At 43.4% G+C, this 26,956-nt stretch overlaps 1 protein-coding gene across 1 annotated transcript; it reads left to right on the forward strand.

Annotated features, from left to right (window-relative positions):
* The first annotated feature begins 6,304 nt into the window (after positions 1 to 6,304).
* Positions 6,305 to 26,624, forward strand: Ppm1g (protein phosphatase, Mg2+/Mn2+ dependent 1G). The gene is made up of 10 exons (XM_048353238.1): positions 6,305 to 6,607; positions 21,031 to 21,100; positions 21,464 to 21,549; positions 21,869 to 22,001; positions 22,623 to 23,038; positions 23,609 to 23,755; positions 24,400 to 24,634; positions 25,276 to 25,405; positions 25,620 to 25,722; positions 26,015 to 26,624. Exons 1-10 carry the CDS (start codon positions 6,488 to 6,490, stop codon positions 26,216 to 26,218), a joined length of 1,644 nt encoding a protein of 547 aa, XP_048209195.1. The 5' UTR covers positions 6,305 to 6,487; the 3' UTR covers positions 26,219 to 26,624.
* Positions 26,625 to 26,956: the final 332 nt, after the last annotated feature.

The following is a 26,956-nucleotide window of genomic DNA, read 5'->3' on the forward strand; positions in this document are numbered from 1 at the left end:
ATGCTAATGCTAGTGCCCAGTGGGTTGGGAGCAAAAAACCCCCCAAAAAACTCTCTTTTTCACCTAAGGTCTGCTTATTTCCATCTAGAACATCTGACACGACTATCTTTTTCCTGAGGGGAAACATCTCCACCTTGACCTGGTCAAGAGAATTCCAGAAGCTACCAACACTGTCTAGAATTTTCATAATGTGTCTCTACATAATATTAGTGATCAGTTAGTGTTCCTGAATGAAGTGTGAGGATGAAGTTGGCACCCTCAGGTTTTATGGTCTCCTGTGAGCAAACATTTGAACAAAAATATACACAGGTCACCTGAGAATAGTAAGATTTTTAAAGACATTTGAGTTCATATTATTTGTTTTTTGTTTGTTTTTCCAGAGCTGAGGACTGAACTCAGTGCCTTGTTCTCGCCAGGCAGGCGCTCTTCCACTGAGCTAAATCCCCAGCTCCTAGTTCACATTATTTGTAAGAAAAAAAATCTCTCTTCCTGCAAGGCATATCTTCCTGTAGTAATGTCTACCTGCTACTGACATAGACTACCATCAAGATCATTAATGTCTGGCCTTCTAGAAATATACAAATGCAACTGTAGCATGATATATTTCTTTGAGTTTTATTTTGATGGTAGCTATTCTGTGTTCTTTTCAGTCAGGTGCAGCTACAGGAGGAGACACAGGCCAGGAATAAAAAAGTGAAGTCTATGTACTTATGGGTCCTGGAGACTCACAGAAGAGGTATCACATTTTCATCATGTAGGAGAATAGTAGTAGCTGCAAAATATGGGTAAAAGCTTTTATTGGGGTTCCAAGGGAAAGACAAGACTGAAGAGTGTTTGTAGGATTAGCTTTAAGCTTTTAAGGTGGTCCCTATTTGGGGGGAAGAATATTGCTTTTTTTTTTTTTTTTTTTGCCAATCCTGGGGCTTGGACTCAGAACTTGAGCACGGTCCCTGGCTTCTTTTTGCTCAAGGCTAGCACTCTACTGCTTGAGCCAAAGTACTACTTCTGGTTTTTCTGTTTATATGGTGCTGAGGAATTGAACCCAGGGCTTTGTTCATGCTAAGCAAGCACTCTACCACTAAGCCACATTACCAGACCCAGGAATATTGCCTTTATCCCAGGAGGCTATATTCTTACCCTGGAAGATAAAGCCTTACTCCACAACTCTTGAAGAACTAGCTAGCTCTGGGAAGGGCAGTCTCTCTTAGATTGAAAGGATCTTTGAAGATATCAAAACATTATAATATACGGAAATTTAAAATATATACAATACTCTTAAAATGATAGAAAGTAGATAGATTAGCCCTACACCTCAGAAATGGACTATCCCCATCTCTCCTAATAACTTCAAAGCATTTTCATTTCTTCTTTCTTGTCACTGGGATTATTTTTTTTATTTTTATTTTTTGGCCAGTCCTGTGGTTTGGACTCAGGGCCTGAGCACTGTCCCTGGGTTCTTTTTGCTCAAGGCTAGCACTCTGCCACTTGAGCCACAGCACCACTTCTGGCCGTTTTCTGTATATGTGGTGCTGGGGAATTGAACCCAGGGCCTCATGTATACACGGCAGGCACTCTTGCCACTAGGCCATATTCCCAGCCCCTCACTGGGATTATTATTTATTTAGTCGGGCCTGGGGCTTGGACTCAGGGCCTGAGCACTGTTCCTGGCTTATTTTTTGCTCAAGGCTAGCACTCTACCACTTGAGCCACAGCTCCACTTCTGGCCTTTTCTGTTTATGTGGTGCTGAGGAATCAAACCCAAGGCTTCCTGCATGCAAGGTGAGCACTCTACCACTAAGCCATATTCCCAGCCTCCATCACTGGGATTATTTTCTTCTTGGATCAACAGGAAAGAATATACTATCAAAAGTGCTATTTCCTTAAGCTAAGTGCTGATGGTTTACACCTGTAATTCTAGCTACTCAGAAGGCCGAGTTATGAGGATCCTCATTTAAAGCCAGCTTGGGCAGATGAATTCAGAAGACTCTTCTTCAATTCGCTAGTAAAAAGCTGGGAGCTTGAAGTGCAGGTGTAGCTCAAGTGGCAGAGCACCAGCCTTCAGTAAAAAGAAAAAGTAAGAGTGGAAGGCACTGAGTTCAAGACCAATACTGGTGTATGTGTGTGTGCATACAAAGCTTTTAACCTTTGTGTGATGAAATATATGTAAACATATCAGCATATTTTGAATCATGTGGATATCAGTTTTTACTTGGGAGTGATCTGAATTTATATTTATATACGCAGTTGAACCTGAGTCACATTATACTCGAGAATATTTTAGCTTTTAAGGTAACATTATCCACATTAGGGCCCCTTGATTTCCCATGGATCTGTAATATATGTCAGGAGTTCATGATTTTCCTTTCTTCCTCCTTCCCTCCTTTTTCCTTCTTTCTCTCCTTTCCTTCTTTTCTCTGTTCTTCCGCTCTCTCTTCATCTCTCTTTAACACTGTGGATTGAACACTGGGTGGCAAGCACTGTACTACTGAGCTACATACAATGCTCAGCTTAAAGTACTTCCTTTTCCCTTTTAATTAATTTGGGTCTGAACTCAGGGCCTAGGTGCTATCCCTGACCTTTTTTGCTCAAGGCTAGCTAGCATTCTACCACTTGAGCCACAGCTCTACTTCTGGCCCTTTGTAGCTAGGATTACAGGTATGTGCCACTGACTCAGCATACTTTCTCTTCTCTCATGAGAGGCATAAGGAAAGCAGTCCATGAGAGAAAATAAAAGGAGACATTTTTTAATTACTGGTATCTGACAGTTATCCTGAGTGTTTGACTAGCTTGAAGAAATGGCCTAAAGATAATCTAAACAACTTAGTAAATTTAATAAGGCAAAAGTGAGACTCAGATATATTGTGAATATGTGTAAGAAGTGCCAAACATTTAAGATTCATGGACAAGACCATCTTGTTCTCCTTCACTGCTAAATGAATCGGAGCTATATTATTGAGACAGTTTCCTCATTCAGACCAGATCCTCAAGTACATGTTCAGGAACTGTTTCTATTGGTCTATTGGTTATCCTTCACTGCTGAATGAATAGGATCTATATTGTTGAGATCTTTTCCTCAGTGAGACCAGATCCATAAGTACATGTTCAGGAACTGTTTCTGTTTCTATGATTGATTAAATTTTTTTTTGTTTTTGTCAATCATAGGGCTTGAACTCAGGGCCTGGGCACTGTCCTTGAATTCTTTTGCTGAAAGGCTATTGCTCTACCACTTTGAGCCACAGTGCCACTTCTAGTTTTCTGGTGGCTAATTGGAGAAAAGAGTCTCATGGACTTTTCTACCTGGACTGGCTTTGAACCATGATCCTCAGATGTCAGCCTCCTGAGTAGCTAGGATTTCAGGCATGAGCCACCAGCATCTGGCTTCAGCTCTTTTTTTTTTTTTTTTTTGCCAGTCCTGGGGGACTTGGACTCAAGGCCTGAGCACTGTCCCTGGCTTTTTGCTCAAGGTTAACATTCTGCCACTTGAGCCACAGTGCCTCTTTCTGGCCTTTTCTGTTTAGGTGGTGCTGAAGAATCAAGCCCAGGGCTTCATGTATACAAGGCAAGCAATCTACCACTAAGCCATATTCCCAGCCCCAGCTCATACTTTAAAAGAGAATAAATGATAAGTTCTGAGGATATCAATCTGTAAACATAATGTCCCCTCCCACTCAAAGTATGAGACCTTTTTAATCCTGTGTCCTTGTACTTGGAAATGCCTTGGTAAGCTTTTCTTCAACCGAGCTACATTCCAGGCCCTACTACTGTGGTTTGGGAGGGAAAAGGGATGGGGATAGGGACAGGACAATTTTATTATCTGTCCCTGTCTCCATGAGCCCCTTAGTATCTCTGTAATAATGTTATTCTCTCAGTGCTTCATTTTTCCTTGTATTATTTTTCCACCTTTTTTCTTGCTTTTCACCCAGTTGTTTCATGCCATCTACTATTCATTTTATGTGATTCCCAATCCAAATTTTAGCATGTTTACTTAAATACTTAATGATAATCATTAGTTAATAATTCAACATTTACTGGGACATTGGCACTTTGTATTCACCTCTTCTTATCTTTAAGACAACCTTGAAGATTAAATATTGTCCTAGAGAAGAGAAAGTCAACTTGAGAGGGAATAGTAGTTTGTGAAAGACCTTACATGGCAAAATTGGAGCTTTTTCACAATGTCATATCCCATTCTTGGGAGGGCGGGGGGGGGGAGCTGGAGAGATTGTTATTGACTTCACCAAACTTTGATACTTAAGGTCAAAACCTTCATGCTATTTATTTAGTTATTTATTGGCCAATCCTGGGCCTTGGACTCAGGGCCTGAGCACTGTCCCTGGCTTCTTTTTGTTCAAGGCTAGCACTCTGCCACTTGAGCCATAGTGCCACTTCTAGCCGTTTTCTATATATGTGGTGCTGAGGAATTGAACCCAGGGCTTCATGTATATGAGGCAAGCACTCTTGCCACTAGGCCATATTCCCAGCCCTTTATGCTATTTATGAACTCAGGAAATATTTAAATACTGAACATGAAAAAAAACACCCAAACAACAAATTGTGCTAGGGAAGCTGAGGACACAATCAGGAAAGACAAATGGATATCCAAACTACTATAGGATGTTAGAGACTGCTCAGAGGAAGTGATGGACAAGATGAATGGGTGGAGAGGTATGTTCCACAGTTAAACATAAAGAAGCATGACTTTGGAGAAACCCAGACATAATGCTGAAGAACTGAGATTTAGGAGCAATGGGGAGACATACTCAAGTCCCTTTCAAGTATGAAGGGCCTTCTAAACCACATGAAATAATTTGTGTATAGGGCCTATTATAGTGGTCTTATAGCAATTCAGGATATTGAAAACTGGAGGCTTGGGTCAAGTGGTAGAGCACCAGCGATGAATAAGAAAACCAAGTGCTAGGGCTGGGAATATGGCCTAGTGGCAAGAGTGCTTGCCTCCTATACATGGAGCCCTGGGTTTGATTCCTCAGCATCACATATATAGAAAACAGCCAGAAGTGGCACTGTAGCTCAAGTGGCAGAGTACTAGCCTTGAGCAAAAAGAAGCAGGGACAGTGTTCAGGCCCTGAGTCCAAGCCCCAGGACTGGCAAATAATAAAACAAAATTAAATTAAAAAATTTAAAAACCCAAGTGCTAGGTACTGAGTTCAAACTCTAATATATATATACATATATACATGCTCCCCCCTTTAAAAAAAAAAGATGCTTATGCTATTGGAGAAGCAAGAGGAAAAAGCCACGATGAGCTCTAAAATTTTAAATGAATCAATCTTGCCATAGTTTGGTGAATTTCTCCTTTCCCTTCGACCCCCCCCCCCCCACCTGAATTCAATCTATTAAATCTGCAGGATTTGTTACTGCCTGATTTGTCTTATTTCTGCCTCCGGGCAGCATCTCAGTCCCAGCCCACCTCAAGCTCAGGTTCAGAGCCCTTCAATCGGCTTACACTCCCTTTCCTCTCTCCAGTGCACTCAGAAACACAAAGACAAGACCAGCCATCTTAGGCGATATCAGGCACAATGAAGTCCGAGTTGCCCATCTCTTTGCTGTTCCCTCTCGGGATCCTTTCCCCACGAGGCCAGCCAGCTTCCTCAACAATTCTCCCAGACGCAGCATACATCCATCCCTTCCCCTCTGCTGCAACCGCGCACGTGCACCCATTCCCCCTCCCCTCGTCCCGGCAGAAGGCAATCAGTCCCCGGGCGGGTGCCCTCTCTCCCGCGCCCAGCCCACCGCGCCCGGCATGTCTACATTGTATCAGCTCCAATTACCGTACGGACTCACAGATACAATGTGGATTTACATTGTATCAACTCCAAGTAGGGCACCTTGCTACATAGTATCAACTCGAATTAAGTCTTCATTTCCTCTTTTTTCAGAAAAGATGTATTTTTTTTCCCCACATACAGGCCTCACAGAGCCCCGGGCGCCCAGGACACGTGTGCGTGTGCGTGTGTGTGTGTGCGTGTGCGTGTGTGTGTGAGGGCTGACAACACTGCAGATCCCATCAACACGATAGAAGTTCCAGATAAAATCCCAGAGTGGCCACGGCCGGGGAGCCGGGCCGAGGTCAGTAGGTGGGTGCCGGGAACACCGAGCCGTGGGCCACACGAGGCCCGGCGCGTCCGTTGGTAGGCGTGGCGCGCCAAGTCTCGCGGGAGGGCGGTTGGGCGGGCCGTTGTCTCCGCGGGCGGGGCGAGTTGCTAAGGAAATGACCGCCCGCTGCGCTACGGAGTGGCGCGCGGGCCGGGCGGGGTCTGGAGCGGCACTGTTTCCGCTTCCGCTCCCTTCGAGCTCCTGTCCCGTTACCGCCTCCTGGCCCGGCCTCGCGCCTTTCACCGGCACCTTGCGTCGGTCTAGCAGCCGGGCCTGCTCCTGCCACGCGCGCCCCGGAGCTCCGGCGCCGGCGCCGGCTCGGGTCGCGCCACCCCGCTTAGCTTGCTCCCGAGGCCGCTGGCCCGCTGCCGCCATGGGTGCCTACCTCTCCCAGCCCAACACAGTGAAGTGCTCCGGGGACGGGGTTGGAGCTCCGCGCCTTCCGCTGCCCTATGGCTTCTCCGCCATGCAAGGCTGGCGCGTCTCCATGGAGGTGAGACGACAGGGGCTCAGGAACCGGCCGCCGCTCGGGGGGAACCTGGCCGAGAAAGAGAGCGGGGTGCGGGGGATGGGGTCCTCGCCGGGGAAGGGTCGAGTCGGCAGCCTGAGGCCGCGGTCGGCGGCGTCAGCGAGCGCGGGATCGGGGCTGGAGAGGAGCAGCGGGGTGACGGGGGACCCGGGGCCGATGGCCGGGCGCTGCGGGGGCTCTGCCCTGTGGGGAGAGGCACCTTCCACCCACTGACTGCCCTCTCCCGGTGCCTTCGCGCCTTCTTCTGCAGCCAATCCAGCCCTCCAGACTCGTCAGCGGTGAGAGGGGTAGTGTCGGGCTGAAGATGGTTTATTTGCTGGGGAAGAGCCGAAGAGATAGTAGTGACTTTATTTTTAAAATGTGGGATGCGGGAGGTCTCTTTGGACGTGAAACTTGATAGTGAAAGGAAGCCGGAGCAAATAAGTCGCTTTCCCATTCCTGACACCTATTGGCCTGTCCTTGAGCACCGCCTGTTAATTTCAGAGGGTTTAGCCTGGTCTCTAAGAGTTGTCACTCCTATGGCCTCTCATCTAAGGGCTTTTTGCGGCCTTTGGAAAACATAAATCACATCAATTTTTATTGCACTTGGTATTTTTCCTCTCTTGAAAACTTAGTAATTGTCGTTTGTTTGTTGTAGTTTACTTTCCTTGATTTTCAGAGTCATTGCATCAATTTTATCGTCACAACCTGAGGATTTTTTAAAAAGAATTTTACTTTGGATAAAAGAAATGAGGGGAAACATGTGAATGAAATTTAGTAGTGAATAGATGTGAAACTCCAAAGAAGAACAGGGAAACTGGTAGGAAGGAAAGAAAGGGGGACAGTATGTGTGGGTTTTTTTTGGTTTGGGAATTTTGTGAGGTCTAGGCAGATGAACCAAGGAAAAATGCCCTATGTCTGAGGCTCAGGAATTTATCCACTTGTGGGGGGTTTCAGGTAGTAGCCAAGTACTATTTCACTGGGGAATTTTTTTTCCCCTAAAATTCTTCACTCCTCCCTGTGGTTAGCTCTGGAATAACAGTGTGAGTGTCAGGGGTTTGCTCTCATACCAATCTTTGAAAATGGTTCTATCACTAGATAACCAAATTTCCAGAATAGAGAGGATCTGGTAGTTCATGTCACTTAACTTGGCTCTCACATTAATTTTTTTTATTGTTATAAAGGTGGTGTACAGAGGGGTTAAAGTTACATGAGTCAGGTGAAGAGTACATTTCATTTTGGACAATGTCACCCCTGGTTTCCTCCCTCTCTCTCAGTTGCTCTCACATTTTACAGTTAGGAATTTGAGGCCCAGAAAGGTTAAGACACCTGTACCTTGGTGGAAAGAATCTAGCATCAAATTGTTGTTCAAGACACTCACTAAACACTTCCCATCTGTATCAAATGAAGCACATTATTGATATTTCCCAGCAATGCACAGTATAGAGGTGGTACACGTAGTTATCTGTTAGAACCATCTGGATATAGCTTCAAAAGAAAGTCTTACTGTAAGGCTGGAGTTTGGGTGAGTTAGGAAGTCTGCAAGTTGCATTTTTATGTCAGTTTCTGTTAAAGTGACATTTACGATGAATATCTCATCTCACAGGCCTTTCCTTCAAGCTTTTCATACCTTATTTTCTTTCCACTTCTGTGGAATGGAAATGGTTTTTCCATTTCATGGGAACTCTTCTTTCGAGCTTTCTTTATGAATTGAGTTGCTTGGGTATTTGGTTTCCAGGTCTTTTGCCCAGGGATTCTGTGCTTTGGGATATTTCCCTTTTTTTGCTTTCTCCTCTGGTAATTAAAAAATAGCTTTTTTGGGGGGGGGGTGAGGGGTGTTAGGTTTTGTTTGATATGAACAGATGATCTTGATGGATTGCTCCTTAGATCCTAATCTTCCTCCTGAGAGCTACTTTGGCATTGAAGTCTTCCTAATGTGCCTTATTAAAATTTACTCTTGTTTGAATAGTTAAGTATGCCTAATCAAACCTTTTGAAGTAGTCTTCCAGATCCTGTTCTAGTTCATTGATACTTTTCCTTCTGGATTTGTTTTTTCTCAAAGTATAACTGTTTCTTTGCTATTGTAAGAAAATAACTATGACTTCTAGCCTTTTAAGTAAATCTTACCTTTTCAGGCTAAGGTTATGGCTCAGTAACAAATAAGTACATAAATAAAAATAAAATGGCTGAGTGCCGATAGCTCTTTTTATATTGACTACTCAGGATGCTGAGATTAGGAGGATGGCAATTCAAAGCCAGACAGAATAGAGAAATCTGCTAGACTCTGTCTCCAAAATAACCAGCCTGAAGCTAGACTGGAGGCATGACTAAAGTAGTAGAGCACTAGCTGATCAAGCTTGAAGCCCTGAGTTCAACCCCCACCCCCCAGCAAATTAACCCCAAACCAACAACAACACAAAGCATAGTTTAGTGATGTAACTCCTAACCATAAAGCTTAATTCCACCAATTAATGAAATCTTTTAACTTATTTGGTAGGTTTTAATGATTCAGTTCAGATACAGTTATCAATACATGTGATAAAAATTGCTAAAATTTTAGCTGATACATAGATTCGGCCTTAGAGACAACTGTTTTATCTCTTCTCTTGAGGCAAGGATGGCAGCTGTCAATAGCTACCATTTTAGTCTTTCTTGCTGTGAAACCCAGGTTGTTTTGAGGAGGGTTAATTAGAATACAAGTTGATTGATGTTCTCCCTTCTCGTTGGTTTGTGAGATCTTCTCAGCTGGTTCAGCTGTGAGCCTGTTAAAGAGTAGGTTTGTGGAGGGAGCGGTGCTAATAGATAAGAAAAGATTCTGAATTCTTCTGGCTAACAGTCTGAAAACAAGTTTAGTTGATAATATAGTCTTAAAGGGACAAGGTCTTTTGTTTGTTTTGTTTTGGGGGTACTAGTGCTTGAACACAGGGCCTTGCCCTTCCTAAGTAAGCACTATTATTGTTCAACTACTTGAGCTACTCCTGACCTTTTGCTGGTTGTTTTTGAGATAGGGTCTCACTTCCTGTCCACAGTGCACACCTGGACAAAATCTGCCCGTATTGGCTCCCTAGTAGCTACAATGACAGATAATGTGACACTGCATCCAGCTCTTCACTGAGAGGTGACTGGAGGACTCTTTCTGCCTGCACTGGCCTCCAGCCTCCATTTTCCTAACCTCAGCATCCCAAGTAGCTAGGAGCACAGGTATATGCACCTATATTCTGAGAATTAGAATTTTTTAATTTAATAAATCATATCTTCCTTTCATTAAAGGTAGTATCAATAGGTACAGCATAACTTTTGAGTAGACAAGTTATTTATTGCCATTCAGAGATAGTGGTCATAGAGGATCATCTAGAATATAATACTGGACAGAAATTTCTTAAAATACATGCAAGACTGTGTGTGTGTGTGTGTATGTATGTGTCTGCATGTGAGCACCAGTGCCAGTCTTTGAACCTTGGTCCTCAGATCTCGGCCTCTTGAGTAACTAGTATTACAAGCATGAGCCACTGGTGCCTGGCCAGAATATTTTAAATAAATGGAATAACAAATATGTTACTCTTACTATCTGGCTGCTTTGGGTAAACATTTTTTATTTTTTACATATGCTTTTTTATTTGTATGCATATGTTAAAAAGACAATACTGTAGGGGCTGGGCATGTGGCTTAGTTGTAGAGTGCTTGCCTAGCATGCATGAAGTCCTGGGTTTGATTCCTCAGTGCTACGTAAACAAGAAAGCTGGAAGTGGCACTGTGGCTTGAGGTGTAGAGTGCTAACCTTGAGCAAAAGAAGCTCAGGGACAGTGCCCAGGCCTGAGTTCAAGCCACAGGACTGGCAAAAAAGACAATACTGTAGTCTTCAGGGAAAATACATGTTATATAGCATGCATCCTTGCACAGAAGCCATCCAAATCTTTGTATGGTTCCAGTTTTAGTTTATGTGCTACCAAAGCAGCCATAAGCACAATATGTAAGGGTCTTTTGTTTTGTTTTTTGCCAGTCCTGGGCCTTGGACTCAGGGCCTGAGCACTGTCCCTGGCTTTTCCTATATATGTGGTGCTGAGGAATCGAACCCAGGGCTTCATGCATGCTAGGCGAGCGCTCTACCACTAGGCCACCTTCCCAGCCCTGTCCCTGGCTTCTTTTTGCTCAAGGATAGCACTCTGCCACTTGAGCCACAGCACCACTTCTGGCCATTTTCTATATATGTGGTGCTGGGGAATCGAACCCAGGGCTTCATGTATATGAGGCCAGCGCTCTTGCCACTAGGCCATATTCCCAGCCCTGTAAGGGTCTATCATGAATCTGTCAGTACTTATTTTATGGCTGAATAATATTTTCTCTGTGTGTGTGTGATTTTATCTGTTATTTGATAGAGTCCCACATTTGTCTACTGTGAATGACGACACTATAAACATTCATGTACAAGTTTTTATGTGTAAATATGCCCTCATGTCTCATGGGTATATTATTATAAATATTTTTTTTGGAGTACTGAGGGTTGAACTCAGGGCCTTTTCACTGTTAGGTAGGTACTCTACTGCTTGAATCACATCTCTCTCCAGCTGTTTTTGCCCTAATTATTTTTAAGATAAGATCTCACTTTTTGCCCAAGCTGGCAGCAATCCTCTACTGATGCTTCTTATATAGCTAGATTGGCAAGCCCTCAGCACCTCCTTAGTTTTTTCTGTGTCTCATGAATTTTTTTTTGCCTGAGCTGGCCTTAAAACTCAATCCTCCTTATCAGCCTCCTGAGTAGCCAGGTTTACAGTCATGAGTCACACTGAGTGCCTAGCCTCTTTTGTACTTTATAGTTTCTTTCTCTCTCTCTCTCTCTGTTTGTATTTTTGAAGTCACATTTAGGAAACTGACTAAGGAAGTCACAATTAGGTTTTCTCCTACTTTTTGTTGTTGTTGTTGGGCTTGATCTCTGGGCCTGGGCACTGTCCCTGAGCCTTTCTGTGCTCAAGGCTAGCACTCTACCACTTGAGCCACAGCCCCACTTCCAGCTTTTTCTATTTATGGGGTACTGAGGAATTGAATCCAAGCTTCATGCATGCTAGCAAGCACTCTACCACTAAGCCACATTCCCAGCCCAAGCTATAGTACTTTATACTCCTGTTGGTTAGGCTAGGAGAATGTGTAGAAGAGTACATTTCTTTTTGGACAATGTCACCTCTTCCCTTGCTTTCTCCCAGTTTCTCCCTTTCACCCCCACCCACAAGTTGTATAGTTCATTTTCAACATAGTGTCTAGTGAGCACTTTTGGCTTTTTTTTTTATGCTTAATTGGAGATAAAAGTCTTGGGGACTTTCTGGCTCAACTGACTTTGAACTGTGACCCTCAGATCTTAACCTCCTAAGTAGCTAGGACTCCATCCCATCAATCTGTATATCTTTATTCTAGAACTACTCTGTTTTGCTTAGTGTAGCTTTTTAGTAAGTTTGAAATTGGGAAGTATGAATCTTCAGACCCACTGGTGCCCAGCTCCATTAGCCTTTTGTTGTTGATGTTCTTCTTGATTGTGGTGCTTGAACTCAGGGCTTAGGTGCTGTTCATGAGCTCTTTTTGCTCCAGGCTAGCATGCTACCACTTTGAGCCACAGCACCACTTCTGATTTTCTGGTGGTTAATTGGAAGTAAGAGTCTCCTGCCCGGGCTTGCTTTCAACCTTGATTGATCCTTAATCTCAGTTTCCTCAGTAGCTCGGATTGCAGACATGAGTCACCAGTGCTTGGCATATTAGCCTTTTTGACATAACTTTTCCGTGTAGTGTAGGGATGTGGTACAACTTAATTCTTTTGCATGTGAGTATGCAAAATATTGTTTCAGCTTCATTTGATAAAAACTTTCTTTTTCCCCTCATTAGTTTTTTTTTGCCCATCCTGGGTCTTGGATTCAGGGCCTGAGCACTGTCCCTGGCTTCTCTCTGCTCAAGGCTAGCACTCTGCCACTTGAGCCACAACACCACTTCTGGCCGTTTTCTATGTATATGGTGCTGAGGAATTGAACCCAGGGCTTCATGTATATGAGTCAAGCACTCTTGCCACCAGGCCATATTCCCATCCCTGTTTTGTTTTTTAAGATACCAATTTCAACTCAGTCTTGCACTTGCTAGCCAAGGTGCTCAACTACTTGAGCTGCTCTGGCAGTCTGTGTGTGTGTCTGTGTCTCTATGTATCTATGTGTCTGTGTATTATTTGGACATAAGGTCTATTTTAGCCTCTCTGTACTTGATGCCAAGTGTGTTCTACCTTGCCCAGTCATTAGTTAAAATGAAGTCTTGTGATTTTTGTTTTATTTTGTTTTGTTTGGGCCTTTGCTGGCCTCAAACTAAGATCCCCAATCTCTCCCTCTCATGTAACTAGGATTACAGGATTGAAACCATGGTGCCTGGCTTCACTGAGTTATTTGAGTATCATTGTCAAAGATCAGTTGGCTGTCATTATGAGGGCTTAATTTCTGGACTCTGAACTCCAGCCCATCAATCTGTATACCTTTATTCTAGAACTACTCTGTTTTGCTTATTGTAGCTTTTTTTTTTTTTTTTTTTTTTGGCCAGTCCTGGGGCTTGGACTCAGGACCTGAGCACTGTCCCTGGCTTCTCGCTCAAGGCTAGCACTCTACCACTTGAGCCACAGCGCCCCTTCTGGCCGTATTCCATATATGTGGTGCTGGGGAATCGAACCGAGAGCTTCATGTGTAGGAGGCAAGCGCTCTTGCCACTAGGCCATATTCCCAGCCCTTATTTTTTTATTTTTTATTTTTGCCAGTCCTGGGGATTGAACTCAAGGCCTGAGCACTGTCCCTGGCTTCATATTGCTCAAGGCTAGTACTCTACCACTTGAGCCTCAGTGCCACTTTCAGATTTTTCTATATATGTGGTGCTAGGAATCGAACCCAGGGCTTCATGTATATGAAGTAAGTAAGTACTTTACCACTAGGCCATTCCCAGCCCCCAGAATCTTCAGATTTATTATTCTTGTTTCTCCTTTTCTACATCTCCTCACACATTTAGGAATAACTTGTCAATTTGTTCATAAAAGGCACTTGAGGGGCTGGGAATATGGCCTAATGGCAAGAGTGCTTGACTCATACATAAAGCCCTGGGTTCGATTCCCCAGCACCACATATATAGAAAATGGCCAGAAGTGGTGCTGTGGCTCAAGTGGCAGAGTGCTAGCCTTGAGCAAAAAGAAGCCAGGGACAGTGCTCAGGTACTGAGTCCAAGGCCCAGGACTGGCCAAAAAAAAGAAAAAAGGCACTTGAGGCTTCCATAGGGATTTAACTGAATCTCTTGATCAATTGAAACATTACTGGTCTTTGGTTCATCAACATGGACTATTTTTCTGTTTATGAGGGCTTTATTTTATTTTTTTGTGGTACTTGGGTTTGAGCTAAGGCCTCAAGCTTGCTAGGCTGCCAAAATGGAGCCACGCTTCCAGCCTGGCCTTTTCTGGTTGTTTGGAGATGGAGTCTTGAAGATTTTTCTGCCCAGGCTGTCCTTAAATGATGAACTTCCATCTTTAGCCTCCTGAATAGTTAAGATTGCAAGCCCGAGGCACTAATGCCTGGCTTCACTGATCATTTTTAGTATAGGGTCTTGCTTTCCTACTGGTGCATGCCTGAGCCAAAATCCTACTTTGGACATTGCATCCATCTTCACTCTGTTCAGACAGAACCTTTTGGACTTTTCTGTCTGTACTGGCCTGGCACTGCAGTTCTTCAGTTTTAGCCTAAATGTAGCTTAGCATGGTAGACCCATTCCACTGTGCCCAGGTGTGGATTGAAATAGGAGTCTGGAGAACTTTTCTCTTTAGGCTGGCCTGAAATTTTGATCCTTCCATTCTCATTCTCCCAAGTAGCTAGGTTTGAGCTACCATCTCACACCTGGTGTGATGAGATAAGTTTTAAATTTCTTTAAGCAATGCTTTCAGAGTTTATCTTTTATGCTGCTTTTGTTAAATTTGTCTCCCTTCCCTCCAGTTTTTTGCTCTGCTTTATTATTTTTTTGTGCTATTATTAATTTGCTAATTTCCTTCTTGGATTTTTCATTTCTAATGTATATATAATTGAGTTTTGGGTATTGATCCTATGTACTAAAACCTTGCTGGATTTACTAGTTCTAACTGTGGATTTTAGTAGATTTCTTAGGATTTTCTGTGTATAAGATATGCCATCAGCCAGGTACCAGTGGTGTACACCTAAGTTCTAGTTACTCAAGAGGCTGAGATCTAAGGATTGTGATTCAAGCCAGCCCAGGCAGACAAACTTGAGACAAATTTGGTTAATCTTAACTTAAACAACAAAAGCCAGAAGTGAAGTCTTGGTTCAAATGGTAGAGCACCAACTGTGATTTGAAAAGTCGAGTGAGAGCTTGAAGCCTGGAGTTAAAGCCTTAGTACTGGCACACACACAAAAAAGATATGCCATTTGCAGGTGTAGGTTTTATTTCCTCTTTTCCATTTAACTCATATTTACTTTTCTTTCTAAGTTGTCCTACTTCCAGTACAGTGTGGAATAGCAGTGATACAAGTGGACATTATTTTATTTTTGATCTTAGGAGAAAAGCTTTCAGTATTTCTCTAGCAGAATGTTAAGTGTGGGGAAATTTTATAGATGAGTGTGTGTGTGTGTGTGTGTGTGTGTGTGTGTTGGTCCTGGAACGCAGGGCCTGGGTACTGTCCCTGAATGTTTGTGCTCCAGGCTAGTGATAACCACCTGCACCACAACCCCACTTCTGGCTTTTTTGGTAGTTAATTGGACATAAGTCTCACAGACTTTCCTGCCCAGACTGGCTTCCAACTGGGATCCTCAGATCTCAGCCTCCTGAGTAGCTAGGATTACACTTGTGAGCCACCACCACTGAATAGTTTTAATTTACAATTGATTGAATCCAGACATGTGGAACCTGCAATTATGGATGTTATAGAGTATTAATGTTTCTTCAAATATTTGGTATCATTTACTTATGAAGCTATCTTAGCCTGGCCAATTCTTTGTATAAAGGTTTTTTTTTTTTTTCTTTTTTGTGGTAAAAATACATCTAGCAGTTTACATCTTAGCCATTTAGAAATGTATTGGGGATGTGGCTCAAGTGGGACAGTATGTTGCTTAGCAAGCATGAAGTCCTGAGTTCAAACCCTATTACCCCCAAATAAAAAAATACAAGCACATTGTAGTAGTTAGTACATTCACATGCTACAACGAATCTTCAGAACTTGTTTTATTTTGCAAAACTGAAATTCAAGCTATCCAAAGTTGGATGAGTTTTTCTAGATTGCTAAGAGAAATACTTGGCTCTGATTCAGAAAGTGTTATATTTTTATTTATTTGCTGGTCCTCGGGCTCAAACTCAGCCTGGACACCCTGTACTCCTTTTTGCTCAAGGCTAGTGCTTTACCACTTGTGACTTTTCTGTGATTAAGCAGAGTCTTACAGGCTTTCCTGCCTGGGCTGCCTTTGAACCTCAATCCTCAGATCTCAGCCTCCTGAGAAGCTAGAATTACAGATGTGAGCCACCTGCGCCTGGCTAAGAAAAGATTATTTTATGGGCAAAGATGTAAAGAGAAATTGAAGTGCTTAGAGTATGTAGAACAATTCCAAGTAACAGATCCAGTACCTTACTGAGAAGTGGAAGAGAGGGTGATGCTTCCAAGAATTGAGACCTCAGTTCTCAAGGTATAAGATGAATATCCCCTTATTTGCTTCAGGAAAAAGAATAGAGAAGAAAAATGAAGGCAGGTGCTAAATTTTAGAGCAGAATATATTTAAACAGCAAAACCCAGTATACAGGGAGCTTTTACATGTTTTGCATCATCCTCACAAGTCCTATGATAATGTGGCCAAGTTAGATGTTAATCCATATTATTGAAAATAAGATTCCATATCACATAGTAGCTGGCTAGTGATAATGCAATAATCAGCCCACTGTATCCAAGGGGTGCACCTGCAGATTCAACTGTAGATCAGAAATTATATAAAGTAATTGGGACAGTGCTGAACATGTACAGACTTTTTCTTTTTTCTTTGTATTTCTGAAGATCAAACCCAATGTACAGACTTATTATTCTCTAAAGAATATAAGAATATAACAACCATGTACATAACATTTACATTATTTTAAGTATTATAAGTAACCTAGGATAAATTGAAGTATACAGGAAGATGTGTGTAAGTTCTTATGCCATTTTTTAAAATATTAGAGATGTGAGCATCTGTAGATTTTGGTATCATCCAGGTGTTTTGGAATTAGACCCCCATGGAGACCCTTAGATGGTAGAATGGTAACTTAAAACCAATTCATAGGTTTGTTATCTTACTATTATTGTTAGAAAGAAAAGAAACAAGTTGTCTTATTATACAAACAATTTAAATGCATGTTGAGAAGTAGAAATTATTATCCAATCTCACCTACTCATATACCTAAGTTTGATATATGATCTTCTACTACACACTAATGTAAATAGTCTTTCTGAGTCAGTCGTTCACCAAGTAGCCAAGGCTGTCATGGGACTTACTGTAAAGCCCAGGCTGGGCTTGTGCTCTTGTTCTTTATGCCTGTTTTATGAGTACTGGGATTATGTGTGTGCTCCACCATGCCTAGCTTGCTTGCTTGTTTTTGAGATACTGTTTCTCTGTGAAGCTCAGGCAAGTCTTATACTAGGTAATCCTCCTGCTTTAGTCTTCCCAAGTGCTGGAATTACAGATGTGCACCATCATGTCTGGCTTCATATTCATCATTTCAAACAGCTCCATGTATTCCATTGAAGGAATTTTACAATTTTTAAATTTATTAAATGATGCTATAACTAATATGCTTATACATATTTTTATTGTTTAATTACTTTCATATAATAAACATTAGTGAGGTTACTAAGTCACAGAAATTTTGTTACATATTATCATATGGCTCCCCAGGCAAGCTACCACCATTCATTCATTCATTCATTCATTTATTTCTACTTGAACTCAGGGCCTGAACTCTGTTGCTGAGCCTCTCTCTGCTTAAGGCTAGCACTCTACCACTCGAGCCACAGTACTACTTCTGGCCTTTTCTGTTTATGTCGTACTGAGGAATTTAACATGGGGCTTCATGCATGCTAGCAAGCACTCTACCACTAAGCCATATTCTCAGCCCAAGCTATAGTAGTTTATATTCCTGTTGACTAGGCTAGGATAATGTGTTTTTACAAAACTAAACTTTTATTTTTTGCCAGTCCTGAGGTTTGAATTCAGGGCCTGAGTGCTGTCCCTGGGCCTCTTTGTGCTCAAGGCTGGCACTCTACCACTTTAGCCATAGTGCCATTTTCAGCTTTTTCTGAGAAGTTTATTGAAGATAAAAGTCTCACAGACTTTCCTGCCTGGGTTGACTTCCAACTGTGATCCTCAAATCTCAGCCTCCCAAGTAGCTAGGATTACAGGCGTGAGCCACTGGTGCCCAGTTCAAAACTTCACCCCTTTATTACTATATATTACTCTTTCCTCATTCTCATTTTGTAAGGATATTTCCTTCCTTCCTTCCTTCCTTCCTTCCTTCCTTCCTTCCTTCCTTCCTTCCCCCCTTTCTTTTTCTTCCTTCCTTTTCTTCCTTCTTTCCCTTCCTCCCTCCATCCTTCTCCCTCCCTCCCCTCCTACTTTCTTTTCTGCTGCAGGTACTACAGCTTGAACTCAGGGCCTTGTGCTCTTGGCTTTTTCTCAAGGCTGATATTCTTCCACTTGAACCACACTTCGATTTCCCATTTCCTATTCTAATATTCATTTATATGATTACTAATGAGGCTAAGTATTTATTATATGCATACTTAGGCTAGCTCCACTTCAAAATCATAGGCTTGAGGAACAGTCTTTGAAAATGGGGGTATAAAAGATACAATATACTGTGACCTAGAGTAGCATTATAGGATAGAAAAAGGCTAAGTGATCATCTTTATTTCACCAGCAGGGAGTATGGACAGGAACAGTACCTCTCCCTTTCCTACCAAAAAAGTAGAATGGTTGGACCAGCTTTTTACTTTTTAGTAATAAATTGAATCTTGAAAACATTTAATTTTCTAAGTTTTCTCCGTGTCCTTATAGTATTGCAGTATACTATATACAATGTTTTCTACTCCGTTCCCTGCTGGGGGTCGAGCGCAGGGGCCTTTGCACATACTGTGTAAAACCACATCCCCAGTTTCATGTAGTTTTGCTTTTTTTTCTTTAACAAAATATCTTGGAGGGCTTCCTTGGATTTTTCTTTTCAAGGAATGGAATACTGGTAGACCTCAGTATTCATTATAATAATTTTAATTTACTGTTATTTAAACTTAACATTTGTAAATATAACATAAACTTGGGCTTAAATTGCATGCTAACAAGACGAACTACAAAATCAGTGGGATTAAAATCAACACTAAAATGGCAGCTCTTGTTAAAACTAATTAGACAGTTGGTATGACTTAGTGATGACTTCTGAGTTACATGTTCTTGTGCCTACACTCTGTGCCGTGTCAGTTCAATTCTCTCACTGTTTTCCTCTTTTGTCTACTCTTTCCTTTTTTAGTAGCACTTCCAATTTGTCCTTTGTCCCAAGTACTTTGTGCTTTGTCCATTGTACTTCCAGTGTATATTCCTCACTAGAATGTAAAGGTTTTTTCCATGGGTCTTTCATTCACTGACATATAGCTCAAACATCTAAAACACATGGCACATAATGGGTTCCAGAATACTTGATGAGTTCACTCACATTCAAGTTTGAGAATTGCTTGTGGAAGGTCCTGGGCAATAAATACAAGTGAGAAGGTACTGATATAGTGGTAAGAAGAGAGGAAGGTACAAGAGAGAACCTAGCTAGCATGTCAGGTGATGCAATATTAGGAAGAGTGAGGAAAAAGATCGCTTGGTCCAAGACATAAGGCTAAAAGGCAGTAAAGTTGATGATCATAACTATGCTGTCTGTGGCAGCCTCTTAGTTTCTGGGGTACTCTTTCCTGCAGACAGGGACTTAGGTTTTTGTTTTGTTTTCTTCCTCACCTTAACTAAGACATAGTTATTTCAGGGACAACAGAAGGATTTTCTCACTTTTGACAAAATTAGAAACTTTAAGGTTCTAATGCCTATCGAGAAGGGAGTTAAGAAGATGGAGATTGAAGTTAGCTAATGTGCCTGGCACCAGTGGCCCACACATGTAATCCTAGCTACTCAGGAGGCTGAGGTCTGAGGATGATGGTTTGAAAACAGCTTTGGCAGGAAAGTGGCACTGTGGCTCAAATGGTAGTGTGCTAGCTAGCCTCGAGCAAAAGGAGCTCAGGGACAGTGCCTAGGCCTAGAGTTCAAGCCCCAGGAGCAACACACACACACACACACACACACACACACACACACACACACACAAAATAGTGAGCTTATGTAAGGATAAGTAACCAAGTACAGAGTTGATTATTTCCATTCTTTTGTTTATAGAGGACCCCTGAGGGAAAATTGGGTTGTATTCAGGAAGCAGCTGAGTAACTTGCTATACATTTTACTTTAGGGCTCATAGTCTTGCTTGATCTTTGGCTTATTCTCAAGCATTAGTTGGAGATGCCCAAATTCAGTGATTAGAAGAATTTGATCAAGTTTAGTCTTGCAGTGAAAAACATTAGTATATCTGATACTTTGGTCCATTGCACAAGATCATCTGATGTGCTATGCCATTAGGATTGAATGGTATCTCACTTCCAGGTGAGGATAGAAGGTGAGAAAACAGAGTTTGAAGTGTCATAAATTCTAGTTAACAAGTCCTAAACAGCTGTAGTTTATTTTATTATTATTATTTTTTTTTTTTGCCAGTCCTGGGCCTTGGACTCAGGGCCTGAGCACTGTCCCTGGCTTCTTTTTGCTCAAGGCTAGCACTCAGCCACTTGAGTCACAGTGCCACTTCTGGCCATTTTCTGTATATGTGGTGCTGGGGAATCGAACCCAGGGCTTCAAGTATATGAGGCAAGCACTCTTGCCACTAGGCCATATCCCCAGCCCCGACAACTGTAGTTTAATAGCTTTATTTGTTGGGGAGATATTGTTTGTAAAGCCTTTGCTTAGTTTGGTGATAACTTCTGGAGTGAGTTACTCAAAACTAAAAACTAATAAGTACATTTTCTGTCATCTGGACTGAGATCTCCTAGACAGAGGTGACTAGATTACAGAGGTAGTGCTCTGATTCTCCCCTTTGTTCCTTTCTGTTCTCTTTCCTCCTTTACCTCTCTATATCACTGCCCTGTTACTTCTTTACTTATTTTATTATCCATTTGCTTTCTCATTCCTAGGCCCTATTAGGCAAGTCAGAAAAGATTCATAATGAAAATATGCGAAGGTACCTTATGACATAAGATATATAAGGAGGAATAGTCTTTGACTTTGAGATGCTGATGATTATGCTCTTTTTCATAGGATGCTCACAACTGTATTCCTGAGCTGGACAGTGAGACAGCCATGTTTTCTGTATACGATGGACATGGAGGTAACTTAAGCATACCATAATGGCAACACTTGAGGACCCTAATTCCAGACTTTTAGGGAAGGAGGTCCTTTGTTCTTTTACTTTGCAGAGTTCTGGCCAAGGTGTACAGTTTCCTGCCTAGTGGTGTTTTCTTCTCACAATCCTTTTCCCTTTAGTAAGGCATTATATTAGTGAATAATTTGTCTAGGTCTTCCTAAAACATTCCATTTCTTACATTAGCACTTATCTTTTTTTAAAAAACTGAAAAACTAAGAATACAGGTATCAAAAGACAAGGGATGTAATCATTTACTGAGAACAGTGATGGCATATCCATTTTTATGTGTGGGAAGCAGTGCTTCAGATGACTTAACTTTTCTTCTAGGAGAGGAAGTTGCCTTGTATTGTGCCAAATATCTCCCGGATATCATCAAAGATCAGACGGCCTACAAAGAAGGCAAGCTACAGAAGGTCTGTTTTTCCCCTTGTCTGGGTTTCCCCCCTTGTTTTCTAGCCCTTGGCTTTTCCTTTCTCTTTGCCCCCAGCTGCTGCTTACTTACTGCATTTCTTCTTCACCCTGTACCTAAAATAAGCTTATTCCCGCTTGTGTCTTTTTTAGATCTGCCTTATTCTCAAGTCTCTGAACTATTTTACCTGTCTGAATGTGTCTAGTGTGGCTGACCACACTTGAATGTACGTTCCACAAGAGTGCTTAGGAGTGCACAGAGGCAATTTTGTACCCACTGCACTTTTTCCTATACTTGCCTTATACTATTTTGTTTATATTCAGGCTTTAGAAGATGCCTTCTTGGCTATTGATGCCAAATTGACCACTGAGGAAGTCATTAAGGAGTTAGCACAGATTGCAGGAAGACCTACTGAGGATGAGGATGAAAAAGAAAAAGTAGCTGATGAAGATGATGGTGAGTATGGCACCCCATGTTCAAGAGGAAATCAATATTTTATTATCAGTTCTAAGACAGAGTGGCTTCCTAGGGACCTGGGGAGTCCTCACATTAAAGAACCCTGTGGTGCTCTGCACTGCAGGTAGTTATGAAAGGAGAGAGGAAATTAACCTTTTTGTAGTGTGTAGTCGTAAGAATTTTTGCATACATTATCTTGTCATTCTGAATGGGTCTTCCTGTTTCCTGTTGTTATTTATGTTACCTTCTTTCAAGCCTGGAGCAATTATTAGCCCCAACAGCTAGATATTGACCACCCTCATCCTAAGACATTGTGTGTGGGCTTCCTGGGTCCTCAGCAAGGAGTTTCAACTGAACAAAACCAAATGAGAGATGAGAGGGGAAATACTCCTTAGTATTCCTTTGGCTTAAGGGAATAAAAGACCAAGGACCAAAAGAGGTCTATAGAGGAGAAGGAAGCTAAAGGATATTCTTCTGAGACTTGCTAAGTGAGAAGAGCCTTAGGAGCGGGAGGTTGTGGGGAAGTTGGAACTCAAGCTGCTGGGGAGGTTGAGGTAGTGAGAGGGATTGATCCTGTGAGGAGTCTGGCATGGGGGCTCTGATTTAGCCTCTTCCCTGCAGTGGACAATGAGGAGGCTGCATTGCTGCATGAAGAGGCTACCATGACTATTGAAGAGCTGCTGACACGCTACGGGCAGAACTGTCAAAAGGGCCCTCCCCACAGCAAATCTGGAGCTGGGACAGGCGAGGAACCAGGGTCCCAGGGCCTCAATGGGGAGGCAGAACCTGAGGACCCATCTAGGGAAACTCCTTCACAGGAAAATGGCCCTACAGCCAAGGCCCACACAGGCCTTTCCTCCAACTCGGAACGTGGGATTGAGGCAGGTCCAATTGGAGAGCCTGGCACTCCCACTGGTGAGGCTGGGCCTTCCTGCTCTTCAGCCTCCGACAAGCTGCCTCGAGTTGCTAAGTCCAAGTTCTTTGAGGACAGTGAGGATGAGTCAGATGAGGCGGATGAGGAAGAGGAAGACAGTGAGGTAAGGGCCTGTGAGGGCAGGCAGATGCTAAAGTTGCAGAGAGGGCCTGTTTAGTTGCTGTAGTTTTCAGCTCTTCCTTCTATTTTGTCATAATCCCCCTATACCTACTGTATTCTACTCTATAGCCTTTTGAATGCAGTATCTTCCCCATCGTAGGTACTAATAGTCCTCTTCTTCCTTTGTTGATAGTGAAACAAATAGGTCCTAGTTCTGGCCTTTCAGTGTCAGTCTCCTAGAACAAGAACAAGGAGGTAGTTGCTGTTACTTTAGGTGTTGTCTGCTCTGGACAATTTATTTCTGGCCACATTGCCTGGAAGATACTTTTGGCTGACAGCCTTGACCTTCCTTGGGGCTTCTTTTTGGTGACTGCTGAGCCCAGTTCAGAGTGTCAACTATGTTCCTTGTAGCCCTCTCCCCCCCTCCCCCAGACTGTCATGATCATACAGTTGTATCTTTCAGTGTTTTGAGGACCTGTGTTCAGTCAGGGCCTCTTGTGCTCTTAAGTATGAGTTGGGGATGGGGACAGGGAGTCATCCCAGTCTTAGCAGCCTGGGATCCTCCTTCTGGCAGGAATGCAGTGAGGAAGAGGAAGAGGAGGAAGAAGATGGCTACAGCAGTGAAGAGGCAGAGAATGAGGAAGATGATGATACTGAGGAGGCTGAAGAGGATGATGATGAAGAAGAAATGATGGTGCCTGGGATGGAAGGCAAAGAGGAGGTGTGTGGGGGAAGAGGACCATTGAGTCTGGAAAAGTGAAGAGGCAGATGTGGATCATCTGAGTTTGATTTTTAAGAGATTGACCCCTTTGATATTTTAGTACTACAATTATAGTCAGGTAGATTTATTCTGCAAGAGGAACTAATTGGGGGCTGGGGATATAGCCTAGTGGCAAGAGTGCCTGCCTCGGATACACGAGGCCCTAGGTTCGATTCCCCAGCACCACATATACAGAAAACGGCCAGAAGCGGCGCTGTGGCTCAAGTGGCAGAGTGCTAGCCTTGAGCGGGAAGAAGCCAGGGACAGTGCTCAGGCCCTGAGTCCAAGGCCCAGGACTGGCCAAAAAAAAAAAAAAAGGAGGAACTAATTGGCAAATCTTTTCAATTGGATTAAATTCAAAAGGCAATTCTAAAGGTAGAATTACCTAAAGGAGGGAAACTGGGACCATAGCTCAAGTGACCCTGGGTTTAATCCCCAATACCTTATAAAGAAGGGTAGAAGCCACACTGTTGTCTCTGGAGAGATGAAATCTATGTTCTCATTTGTTAAAGCTTTCTAGTGTAGGTGCCTGGCTAGGAGTGCACTAAGTAGGCACTCGTGTCCAGGAGCTCCCTCCCACGAGGTTCCCTTTCCTTCGTCTTAAGCCTGGTTCTGACAGTGGCACAACAGCAGTGGTGGCTCTGATACGAGGGAAGCAGTTGATTGTAGCCAACGCAGGAGACTCTCGCTGTGTGGTATCTGAGGCTGGAAAAGCTTTAGACATGTCCTATGACCACAAACCAGAGGATGAAGTGGAGCTAGCACGCATCAAGAATGCCGGTGGCAAGGTCACGATGGATGGGCGAGTCAACGGGGGTCTCAACCTCTCCAGGGCTATTGGTAAGGGTCAAGAAACTGGGAAAACTTGGGGTTTTGCTGTCTGTCCCAGACAACCCTAGTAGCAAACTTTAATCATTACAGCTTCATTACTTTTCAGAGTAACTTTGTATCTTTTCCCTCTGTTCTTAAACATCTTTGTGATATAGCTAAGATAGGTCTCATTATCCCCCTCTATTTTCTGGATGATGAAAAAGATAGGTAAGCTACTTAAATCCAGCAACCCAATGACAGGGCTGAAACTAGGAACAGTAAAACCTAGCCCTCAATTCCATGACCTTGTGGAATTTTATTAATAGGAATGACTGGGCTGAGAATGTGGCTTAGTGGTAGAGTGCTTGCCTAGTGTACATGAAGCCCTGGGTTTAATTCTTTAGTACCACATGAACAGAAAAGGCTGGAAGAGGTGCTGTTGCTCAAGTGGTAGAGTGCTGGCCTTGAGCAAAAGAAGCAGCTCAGGAACAGTGCCCAGGCCCTGAGTTCAATTCCTGGGAGTGGAGGGGGGAGGATGAAGGAGGCGGGGGGGGGGGAAGGGATGACTCCACCATAACAAAAAGGAGGAATGAATGAATGGTAAGGTTTGACTTGCCCCAATACCAGTCTGTATGAAGCATTCAAACTATCTGACACATCTTTTTCTTTAGGAGACCACTTCTACAAGAGAAATAAGAACCTGCGACCCGAGGAACAGATGATTTCTGCCCTTCCTGACATCAAGGTGCTGACTCTGACTGATGACCATGAATTTATGGTCATTGCCTGTGATGGCATCTGGTGAGCACTGAGTGGAACACCCTCAAATGCCCTCTTCTGTAGCCTTACTTGGCTTTGGCTCAGAGCTACTGCAGGATTATAACTAAGGCCAGCTTCTTAGTCAAACCCAATAAGCCCAAGGCTGAGATTTTCTGTAGGTATTGATTTGGGGTCACCACCTTTACCTTGCCTTGGTGGGTCTAAAAACAGTCTAATCTCCTCTTTTTAACCCCAGGAATGTGATGAGCAGCCAGGAAGTTGTAGACTTTATTCAATCAAAGATAGGCCAACGTGATGAAAATGGGGAGCTGCGGTTATTGTCATCCATTGTGGAAGAGGTAAGTCAAGGGTAGAAGAGAGAGTATTTGGTTTGCATAGTCAAGGCCTTTTCTTTTGAGCTGAGACCAGGGTCTGGTGGTGCTATTATCCACAGACACCAGACCTTGCCTAAAAAACCTTCCCTCCTATCCCTTACTTAGCTTATGCATGACATTCACTAGTGGCTGCTTTGGTGAAGTCCATTCCTCTCCCTCTACCACCTTGTCTTAGCAGGGCTAGCCCTCCTTGTGGGACTGTAGGTTCCCAGGAAGGTGTGCAAACTCTGGCTGAGCTGCCCCATCCTTTTTGTAGTTGCTGGATCAGTGCCTGGCACCAGACACTTCTGGGGATGGGACAGGGTGTGACAACATGACCTGCATCATCATTTGCTTCAAGCCCCGAAACACAGCAGAATTCCAGCCAGAGAGTGGCAAGCGGAAACTGGAGGAGGCAAACTCTGATGAGGGGGCTGAAGAAAATGGCAACAGTGACAAGAAGAAAGCCAAGCTGGACTAGTAGTCATCCAGACTCCTGCCCACCTGGACTGTTTTTTGAGCCCTCCGGACCTGAGACTGAATTTTGTCTTTTTCCTTTAGCCTTAGCAGTGGGTATGAGGTGTGCAGGGAGAGCTGGGTGGCTTTCCATAGCCCATTCCAAAGAGGCCGCTCTCCTTCCACAGGGCAGCCTGGAGCCTCTGATGTCCTCTCCAGCCTCCTCACTCCTTTGGGCTCACCACCAGTGGGTTCTGTGCCTGTGCTCTGTTGTGTTGGAGGGAGAGACTGGTGGTTCAGGTTTTTACTCTGTGAACACTTTATTTAAGAACATTCTTTTTTATTAGCGGCTCCATGGTCCCCAGCCGCTTGCACCCACTCTGTTGTACACTTTCAATCAACACTTTTTCAGACTAAAGGCCAAAACCGAATTGTGCCCATGGTGTCCATTTTTTCTCTGCCCACTTGGTGGCCCGGGAAGCATCTGGCGAGTGCCTCTGTGTGCGTGCGTGTGCGTGTGCATTCTGCATGCTTATGGGAGAGGCCCGGCGGCATGAAAAGCTGCCCGAGCGAGTTGAGCCTGCTAGGCCCGGGTCACCCTCTCTCCGAGTCAGGAGGGACTTCCTAGTTCCTCCTCCGAGGGGGCGGCGCGCACTTCCTGGTTGCACCCTGGTTTGTGCAGCCGCCGATTGGGCGAGCATCACAATCACTTCCTGGTCACGTTGGGGCCGCGCTTGCGTTTCTGCATCCCGCGGACTACGCG

The sequence above is a fragment of the Perognathus longimembris genome, chromosome 8, assembly GCF_023159225.1.
Source record: "Perognathus longimembris pacificus isolate PPM17 chromosome 8, ASM2315922v1, whole genome shotgun sequence".
Lineage (NCBI taxonomy): Eukaryota > Metazoa > Chordata > Mammalia > Rodentia > Heteromyidae > Perognathus > Perognathus longimembris.